The sequence below is a fragment of the Pavona decussata genome, unplaced genomic scaffold (assembly GCF_977016875.1).
Source record: "Pavona decussata unplaced genomic scaffold, jaPavDecu1.1 SCAFFOLD_102, whole genome shotgun sequence".
In the NCBI taxonomy this organism is placed as follows: Eukaryota; Metazoa; Cnidaria; class Anthozoa; order Scleractinia; family Agariciidae; genus Pavona; species Pavona decussata.
Window position 1 is genome coordinate 6,442,672 of NW_028145517.1, and position 10,761 is coordinate 6,453,432.

General features: G+C 39.9%; 1 protein-coding gene and 1 non-coding gene across 2 annotated transcripts; both read right to left on the minus strand.

The window, feature by feature from the left end:
- Positions 1–245: 245 nt before the first annotated feature.
- LOC146471935 (uncharacterized) lies at positions 246–6,604 on the minus strand. Its single transcript, XM_085120508.1, has 3 exons — positions 6,020–6,604; positions 3,197–3,349; positions 246–2,412 (listed from the first exon to the last, which is right to left on the minus strand). Exons 1-3 carry the CDS (start codon positions 6,090–6,092, stop codon positions 1,571–1,573), a joined length of 1,068 nt encoding a protein of 355 aa, XP_084976634.1. The 5' UTR covers positions 6,093–6,604; the 3' UTR covers positions 246–1,570.
- A 4,085-nt stretch (positions 6,605–10,689) lies between these two features.
- On the minus strand, positions 10,690–10,761 carry Trnap-agg (transfer RNA proline (anticodon AGG)). Its single transcript has one exon. It is a non-coding gene; the product is annotated as a tRNA-Pro (tRNA).

Here is a 10,761-nt window from a genome sequence, read left to right on the forward strand (position 1 = left end):
AAAACGGAGCAAAAAAACAATGGAGCCCCTCCCAATTTTTTTGCTCCTTTTTCGCGCTCCACCGCAGTCTAGCAATTGGTCTCCACTTCCGTTTGGTAACCATACGTAGATACAAAACCAGTCAAAAGCAGGCCCACGTGAGAGGAACGTGCCATTTCCCATACACCCTAGCGATGAGGTATCCCGTGAGCCTCTTAAAAGGAGTTCGCTCCCAGGAAACACAAACAATAAAATAGAAAGCTTCCTCCTTCGTCGAACGTAATTACAAATTTTATTATTTGCAGGCAAGAGAAAATTCTCTTGTTGCAAGTCAATATATATGAAAATGCAAAGCAATATAATTATATATAGTTAGATATAGCCGATAATAGCCTCTTCTATGGCGTTCAGATTGCAGGGAGGGAAGCAACTCCGAACAAGGATCCGTTTTTCAACTCGCGTGCAAAGAGGAGAAGAAAAAAATAATGCGAAAAAAAGTCACATCTCTTATTTTTTTTTCGCTACGCAATATGAACAGGCTAGACGAGTAAAAGGAAAAGCAAATATGTACATTCTTATAATAATATTTCACTAACGGAAACAAGAGAGGCAAAATGGTTATTTACAGTATGAGCTGTAGGAAAATGCATTTCGACTTAATAAAGTTTCATTTGTCTCAAATAAAGTGAAATTAAACTCAACGAAATAGTTCTTTATCTTCCCTGTTTTTTTCTCCTCATAAATTTTGTGTGCAAAGCTTGCAAAACGCTCTAATAGATTTAGAATTGGCGATGTCCAGCATTCGTAAAATGTTTGTGACCAATCGTTTCATTCAAGCTCGACGCATGGTCGCTACTCGCTAACATGAAAAGAGAAATGCGATCCAATGACCGTTGAAAGGGGTCGGTTCTGAGCCCGCGACAGGAGCCTGTATCTCTCTTAATAAGCCTTGGAGTCAACACTTACTCAAGCCGGAATTAATAGAGATACAAGTTCCTAGTCATGGTCTTCTAAAGGGGTCTATTACTTCAAGCATTTCTACTTTTCTATATATTCCTCATCACTTCTGGTTTTTCTCTGCTCGTAAAATAGTGAATTCTTCGGTATGCTGTCAAAGTGATAGGAGTGTAAATGAAGCTGAATTTGAAGTCGAAATGCATTTTTACCATTATGAATAAGAAAACGGAGCTCAGTTATAATAACAATTTCTATAGCTCAAATTCAACTAAAGTTTTCAAATGCGCTTTACAAATAGTATCAATTAAACAATATATGTAGTATTAAAAAGTAAACTATAAAACATAAAAATTAGGTCATAAATATTATGCTAACTAATTCAGTTAAAAATTAAAAATCGTATAAAAGTCATTCTAAAAAAACTACTTGAGATATGCTCTCTTAAAAAGGAGAGTCTTAAGTTTCCGTTTAAAAATGTCAGTTCGTCATGAACACTCACCAGATACTCTAGATAATAATTGAGCTACAAGGATACTCGTTTCGCGCTACAGTTGAAGCTAATTCACTAGCTTCGTAAGTGACATACGTCACATACGGCGCCTGCGTAATTTAAAACGTCAGTGTCAAAAGCGTTTTACTTCATATTAACATAAGCAGCAGAAGGTTTCCGTGCCGCTGAATCGCAGCTCTTTGAATCACCTTGACTTGAATCTGTAGACAATTCTGTTTTTTCCGAGCCACTTTGGTCGTGTTTTTTGTCTTTTTTCCCTCGAAGATTCATGTAAATTCTCCCTTTGGTGCAGTTTTCATAAATTCTCTTTAGGTCTTGATAACGATTTACGGCCGAGTTGTGACGAACCTCTACCTTATCAAGTGGTGTTGAATCTTCTCTGTCCTTTTCGTCGGCGTCGTTGTCTTTCTTCATATCAGCGGCGGCGCCTTCAATCGTGGTAGTATTAGACAACGGGATGTTTTCATCATTTGCGCTTGCGTAAACTGGTTCCTTGCTTGTGCTTTGATCTGCGGCCTTCTTGCCCGGCGGGTCAGTTTGATATAAAACTGGCGTCCCGGTTTGATCTTCAACAGGGGTAAGATAATCGTCTTCAGTTTCTTCCGGATGCGTCTCCTCCTCGTCCGAGCAGAGTGGTTGCGTTGCTTCCTCTGGTTTCTCACGATTGATTGGAAGGACCTTCTCTGACAGTCCATATTCTAAGTCGACTGTAGCACGCTCATTTAAGGTCTCCTTCTTTTGTTGTTTCCGAGTCAAACAGTAGTAAACCACTAAAAGAATTATTACCAGGAAAAACAGCAAACCAGCTCCCACAGCCACACCGTACAGGAAGATAGGTGTGAACAAGATCTTCTTAAAATCATCGAAATCATCAATGTCTGCATCTTGCTTAGTTGGTGAAGAACAGGTAGGTGCTTTGGCGGTTACACTTATTTCAGTTTCAGGTTCAGGTTTATTGACGTTTCCTGGAAATAAGACGTACGAAGAAACATAATTAAAACGTTTAAGGAACCAATGTGCTGTCAATCTTATACATCCCGGTGCCCACCCGCTGGCCAAAGACCCTGAGGACTCTGGGAACGAGATTGCATTGTGTTTAGTTGCGCGTTTGCCGCTTGAATCTCTGCCTTCTTATTGGCTGATTGATGAAAGAGACTGCGTGTGGATTGTCAGTTGAAAACGAGGCTATAGGTGGACTTCTTGTAAATACGCTTGTGTACACAGCCTTTTCTTCTTGACTAACTGAAAATTACAGCATCCTTCAAGCCGTAAGTCATTTTATGACGACCTGTTAGTACTGAGGCGAGGCGAGAAAAAGATCGCCTAGAACATTTCTTTCTTTTGCTTTGCATAATACATTGACGCTAAAATCAAGCTGCAAGCTGACGAGAAATTGAACACAGGGTCCCTCACACAAATTATGAAAAAAAAAATTCATTAATAAAAAAACAAAATGTTGTTCTTCGAGTTTACTACGAGTGGGGGCCGTTTTAAAACAATTTACGCGCGGTCGACTAACATGAGGATTGGGACCGAGTTTCCTTCGGAATTTTATTTTCGGTGCGTGATGGGAAATTCCGAAGGAATTCCGAACTTCATAACTTGGTCCCATTTCTCATAAATTGTTGAAAATGGCCGCCGCTGGCAGAATAGACAAGAACTACAAGAAAGGGAATCATCATAAAATAAATAGAGTAAAGGATCAATTAAGCACCCTTGTTTTTTCTGATTACTAGAAAACAGACTTACCTATGCAATTCAATGGCTTACACTCGATACATACAACTGTATGATAAGAGTCGTTACTTGAACTGTTCGACAAGGGGCAGCTCCATGCTCGGGTTGTGTTAAACCCCTCCCCACACAGCCACTCACTGACCGGGAAATCTGTGCAATTGCCATCTAAAAAAATTCCAAAAGACATACATTTTTGTTAGTATAGAGTACTGCAAGAGAGTTGTTGCATGGGCTGCGTAGCAAGCTAGGTAATCAGGGAGGGGAAAAAAGTGAGAAAAAGTGAAAGAAAAATGTGAGACTGGGGAGAGGAGAGAGGACACATTACAGGAGCTATCTCTTAAATATTCTCCAATTTCTCAAGACATGTTTGTCTCTGTGAAGATCAAGACCAGATTAGAGACAATAAATTTTCTTCACCGTTTGCTATTTAGTTTCTAGCAGATTTTTTTTTCCTTAGCAGAACCATTATAGCCACCTGAGGCTCCTAAAATAGAAACTAGTTTCAGTTTTCTGGTTTCTCTATATACCTTTCCGCCTTTGAATATCATTTACGAACTATTGACAGCATAGGAAGTCTGTATATTCGATAAGACAAGCTGTTTTAACAACAAAAGATGGTAGAGCTGCACCCAGCGAGAGCTAGCGAGAATCGTTTAGTTTCCTTTCGAAGGCATATTCTGTCAGCTGATAAAGTATGCCCGTTTCTCGAAAGTCCCGGTAACTTACCGGGTCCGATAAGGGTCTTTGGTGATAAATGATTCTTAACAGAAGTCAATTTTCGTTAGCTTTGAATACTAAATTTCAAAATCTTATAACTCTATGAAAACATTTGCCAAGTACCATGTCTGTAATCACTGTGTAATCGGCGAAAAAACATTTAAAAATATACTTATCGGGCCCGGTAAGTTACCGGGACTTTCGAGAAACGCGTCCATGTTCGGATGCTTTAGCTGAATCTTTAAGTCTCCGAAAGTTTTAGGAAATGGAATATTATTTTTCAATTTTACGAGCTGTCGGTTGTTTTAAGAAAATACTACGTGACCTTTTTTTTCCGCATTTTTAACGACACGGTTTTTGTTTTTCGTTTCGGAAGCTTAGCAGAGGCCAAAATTACCGTTGTACGTTTGTGTTTCGCAGTCACTATTTTTACAATGTAACTCGTGAAAATAGTAGCAAAGGAACTGAAGATTGTGGCTAGTGGTTAACATATTAATGTATTTTAGGAAAATTGAGACAACAAAGTCAGTAGATTGCAGTAAAGGGCAATTCAGACTCAACCATTTTCTCAAGTATTGTAGATTTGTTGACGTGGTCAATTGTTATGTATATAAATAAGTGGCAATTATGTGTATAAATTATACAGTGTGGACAAAATTTCTTTTATTACGTTCCTAGAGTAGCGTTTTGCTATTTGTAGGTTTTAAATGTATAATAACGTGTTATGCCGAGTTGAGTTGAATTGAGTCTGTTTAGTGGACTTGTATACAGTTTGGGTGTGAAGATCTGTTTTTCCTTTAACTCTTCCTTTCCTTTTCATACACACGGAAATTCACCGATATTGCTCCGTCATCTTCGAAGCAGAGTGACGCACGGAGCAAAGAACAGACAATTAACAGCTACTTCGTAATTCCGGTTTTCACGCCACTCGTGGAGATCAGTCTGGCGGCTTAACTTTTATTAAGTGACCTTGACTTGTCAGTAGTTTTGAATTAAAAAATTAATCTAAACAAGGAAATTATTACCTATTTGTGCGTTTAAATACGCGATTTGAAACTTATAATCATTCAGCCTTACATCAAACCACGAGAAAGTTCTTAACCAACACAGTATTAAAGCAGTTTTCTAAAAATACGTACATTACGTAGTTTGCCAGACACAAGAGAAACTGAAAGCGGACAATGTACAAAAGAATGCCTCGCCGGGGGAGGGAAAAAAAAAACCAAACAAAAACAAAAAAACAGGGAGTTCACTAGAATTTATTGAGCAACAGCGAACCCAGTAAGTGAACACCCTTAGGCATAACTAAACTGAGTCGTCTATTAAACAATAAATTGGCGCTGTTGGCACGCGCGTTTATAAATTACACCAGTCCTTAGTGAGAACTGATCAACGATGCACGTTAAAACGATTACAAGAAATTAAAGTAAATGTGGGAGTGTTCGATAGCAAAATGATCCTTGGATTATTCATAGATATATCACTTTTCAAAACGCATAAAAATTTGAGCCGGCCTTAGTTTATCTGATACACCCGTCTAGAATCGAAGTTTTGTCTTCATTCTAGTGGTCCCATCAACTGCTGATTTTATAATATTGTATTGTTCACCGGTTAAAATAGGGTCAATTAAACGCAAATGAAAGCGCATGACAAGATATCACAGGATATTACAGTGTGAAGTTCGTCTTGAAAAATGAGACCACGCAAGGTTTTAAGACTTCCCTGAGTATGTTGATGTCAGTGATATAAAGTCCTTCTCAACCAACCAAGTACATTCTGCAAAGTCACTTCTCTACTGGAAAACAACGACATATTCGCGCGCTACCTTGCAAGCAGCGGTTTCTTCGTGCTTCTTGATCAAAATTTCACTTGCTGTAGAGACTGATTCGGGTCTCTCATTTCAACTTTTAGGCTTCTCGACTCGACGGTTTTTACGGCAAAGAAATACTAACTGAAATGTTGATTGCATTGTTTGTGTGCTCAATCTCTAGATTAGCTAAGAGAACTGGATGCTCGTCTCAGCACAGTGATATGGTTGGATGGAAACCGTCTGAACCGTGAGCCAAATGATATTCAGATCACGAACGCTTTGCTTAATTAGATCTTAATACAGCTTACCTTTGTTGGTACTGTTTGAGGCGTTTGCTGAAATCCCCATTAAGAGGCATATCAGAATAATGCTGTTACTCATTGGAACGATAAAAATAATCCTCTGAAGGAGTACAGATCTTCGCGAGAAAGTTCAGCTATTTTCGCCGTCACTTCGGAGTGTATCCTGCGACTCTGATGTTGCTGCAAAACTGAACGATGTTCTTCGACGTTGTTTTTTTTCGGCCAAAGCTTCTCTGTTCTGTCTGATAAGGGCAGGTAAAGATTTCTCCGAAAACTGAATTACGGAAGTTGCATCACCAACTTATCGTGAATAACAATAAGGGAAAGTGAAGAGGGCGAGTGTATCACACTACTGCATAGGACTTCCGCTCGTCAACAGAGCGATTGATTGATTGATTGATTGAATTTCTAGCTTACTGCGCAGAGGTCCAATGGCTCGTCACGTCAAGCACTTCAATCCCGGGATTGCGTGACGTGCGAGCCAAAGGACTTCTGCTTGGTTAGGAGGCTATGCCGTCTCCCTTCGCGATGTTTTCTGCGTCCTCATTCGATATAAGCATAAACAAACCATTACGCCAGGAGTCTAAAGAGAGTGCTGGGGTTAACTCTGTGTAAATTGATGGACTAGTGTCCTTTTTTTTTGGGGGGGGGGGGGGAGGGAGGGAGAGAATACTAATACTGCTACAAAAATTGGAGTGTAAGTAACATATATCTAAAAATTTAATTTCAAGGTATTACCCTCCTCCCCACGAGGTCCCTCCCCTAAAATAGACAGCGTGGAATCGGGAAGCTAAAACCTTCTGATCCATGAAACTTCTGTGTTTATCTAATTTTAAAGGTTGCGTTCGATTGACCTCATTCGGGAATAAGAATAAGTGGAAGCCATTGCCGGAACACATCATAATTTAAGAGCCGTCTCGTACTCCAGTAACTTCTAAAACCTCTTTTGTGGGATTTCTTGTCATCGTTGTTTGTATTCCCATTCCGATCCGGAACAATGTCAATCGAACGCACCCTAAGATGGAATGACTTCCGCCCAGGCACCTCCATATATGCATACACTTTTCACCGTTTAAGGGAAGAAAAAAATATCCCTTTCTATATTTTTTTTTTGTGAGGGAGGCTGTCATTTTGTTTTGCTTTTCCTGTTTCCTTTCTTTGTTTTCCTGATAGCGCAAGATGAAGTTTCGATGATGATCGTGACAGCTTCCTGTTTTTTCAGCGTTTGAGTTCAGGTCAATTCCCCACCCCCAGGGGGGGGGGGGGGGGAAGTACTCAGGTAGTTGTTGACGGTCAAGTGCTGGTGAAGACAAAGTTTATTTTGCATCCTGGAAAAGACCCAGCAGGTTAAAACACACCCTGTAAAGTCCACTAGAAAAAAGATGAGTCAAGGGATTGCTAGATAGTTGATGCGTCCACCCTGAGTATTCTGTCCCCACATATTGCGTGTGTAAGAAACGGACTTTAGACATTTTTTCAAATTGGTAAGCGATACTCTGCTCTCTGTTTAGGGAAACCACAAACAAGATTATGTTGTCCTTATTATATTTCAAACATGAGACGAAGACTTCATATTGCGTTTATCACAACGGCGAAGACCTGAATATCGCAAATCTAATTACTCCGTTAAGTTCACCATAAGCTACAAGCCTGAATTTCCTGTAAACATATATCAAGCATTGTAGTATCCGGCTATTTTACAATAGTCAACTTCTTTTCATTATCGGAGCAGATGCGTATGTCATTTTTCCAAGTTTCCATTGTATCTGAAGAAGGCTGATGGGGTTGAGTCCGGCAATCGTATCGATATAATACTTACCAAGAATACCGAGCCGGTGAAGACATCGGAAGGTTTATAAATTCTGACATCTTCTTTTTACCGATCCACTTTCACGAGAGAGAGGAAAGGCGTACCTTGTATAGGGATGATCTAAAGTGGGCTGATGAAAACCGCAATGAAGGGAAGTCGAACTCACCCGGAGAGTGGTTCAGGTAATTATATTAGCAGCTGAGGAAGTACAAAAGCCTTTTTTAGGTTTGACTGACGAGTTGGGGAATTTGGGCAGGCCTCCGATCACTACAAGTGGTTTTCAAGAGGGTCCTCTAACATATAAATACAAAATAAACAAAATGTAATAAAGAACTTATTAAATATATTTACAGTCAAGAGGCTTATCTTAAACTTTGGCTGCCTGCGATGGAGAGAGCAATTTTCTTCTTCTCTCCAGTAGCTTTCGTCCGCTTCCAGCGCTCGCTTGGACCGAGCCGAGACGAAGACTTGTCTTGTAATCCCCTGGAGTGCTTGGCCTTATTAAAATTTTGACGAACACTAGAATTTTCCTCACTAAAATATTACCTCGAACCTCCTAAAAAATCAATGATTCTTGTTTTCGATGGGTAAAAATGTCGTTTGGAGTACCAAAAACTCGTTTTTATTTCAACTATTTCAGTTTTGGCTGGCTGGCTGATGGAATTACAGTTGTCCTGACGTAGAAGAAACGTATAAACTGCTATAAACGTTGGCCTAAACCGATAAGGGCCAAATACCGACAAAAGCAACGGTGCTGCGTTGGTGTTAAATTACGGCAAAGGCCAGAAATGACCTCGTGACAGTGTTTATCCTTCGTTTGTCGCTTGCTGTTTTCAGTTTTTAGTAAAATTGAATAATTTTACATGAAAGGCCGGAATTATTTTGCACTATTCTCATCTATGTACCCATTTTTTTCAAGAAAACGTACGTCAATCTCATCTTTGCCGTAAACGCGATTCTAATTCTCTCTAATGTATACAAGGCGGTAATCACTTAACCCCCTTCCTTCAACCGAAGAAGCTTAAGTCTTGTTTGTAAGGGGTGTCTGAAATTCTATGGTGTGAGAGCATTTAAGTAAAATCTGCTCAGCGTACTTTAATAATGATAATAATTACAATAGTTTTTTTCTGCACTGTGTTGTGAAGGGTGTGTTTTCGACTTAATCCCGAACCCAGATCTCCCACGGTCAGGTCAAGCCAGTGTCTAGCAACAGGTCGAATAATACAGACGTATTTTTGCACAGTTTATGACGCAAAAAGTAGATCATGTCTTGGCCAGGATCATTGGAATCCAAAAAGAACATTGGAGCAACCACGTATTTTGTGGGAGATTGTTAATCAACAATAATTCGAAAAAGGTGTAAAATATACACAACAATGTATATTGTCTGTCTCCAAATTAAACGTTAATAATCTAAGAAAAGCGCACGGTTATCCCTGATTTTCTTTTTGGATCCCAACAACCCATGCTAAGATCTCCTTTTCCCGCATCGTCATGATATCTTTGTTTTGTAACCAAAATATCTTTGTGTTAGAAGGCACAATCTTTTCTCAGACCATTCTGAGATGCGCCAAACGTTTGCACAGTAAAGGCTGGTTTCCATATGATCGCAGACGATCGTAGATCGCAAACAATCGCAGACGATCGCAAAAATGGCTGATTCCATATAATCGCAACGATCGCAGAGCCGACCGCAGGCATACGTTTTGGTCAGCGAAAACGTCAAATATACACGCGCGTGTAGGCTAAAAAGCAAACAACATCGCGAACGTGGAAGAGCGAAAATTTTGCTGCAAGCAAATTTACTTCTTCTGTTTGTCATGATTAAGCGGGTCGTCGCCAGCTCCAAAACCGTCGAAAACATCGGTTTTGGATTCGATAACGACCGTATGCAGTTCTTATGTTGGAGAAATTTGGCCTCCGCTTCCTCGGCCGATAAATAAATCTTCTGCCCGATTTTGTCCCAATAGCTGGCCTTTTTGTTCTTGTCGTTAAAATCTTTGCGGCTGCGATAATAAACACATTCATAACGTAGACCGTTCCTACAATCGAACACACGAGCGTTGAATCGTGGAAGAGAACTCGAAATATTATGGGATGCGTTTCGATCGCGGATCGCAAAACTTTGGTTTCCATATGATCGCACAATCGCAATTGATCGCAGGAGATAGAACCCTCGCAGAGGTATGTTTCCACATGATCGCAGACCTTATTGCGATCTGCGATCTGCGATCTGCGATCCGTGATCATATGGAAACCAGCCGACGTCATAAAATCAAAATGGCGGCGCAAGGGAAATTTAAACGCGAAAATGGGCGATTATACAATTTTTAACACTAAAAGGCTTTCTTCACTTTTCAAACTAAGCTTTGAAATTTAGAGACCGTCTCCAACAATTTAACGTCAATTAATTTGTTATATTAAAGAGTGGAGCTTCCCTTATGACGTCACATTCATGATTTCTATAATACGGATACGTGGCTCCGTCTATTCGCTGTCCGCATTAGAGAGGATCCATCTTAAATAACGATAATTTTAAAGTTAATGACCGTAATGATTACAAACATTTGTGTGGCACAAGCGTTCGTATCATGTTGTTCAGTTGTGCATAAAAATACATTACTTAAACTTGTGATGTAATGGTTAGAAAAGTTAACAACGATTCATAAAAATAAGATGATTAGCTTCAATTGGTGACCATACTACATTGTATAATCTGCCCTCAAATGATCGACGACGAATTAACGCCAACTTCGCCTTGAGGAGCGCCTCAACTAACTAGATGAGAGCATAGAAAAGAAGAAAAAGCTATCAAATCCAGCTTAACTGTCTCTAAAAATGAAGAGCAAAGCAGAAAAAAGTTGTAGGGCCTGTCCGGGAGTTGAACCCGGGACCTCTCGCACCCTAAGCGAGAATCATGCCACTAGACCAACAGGCC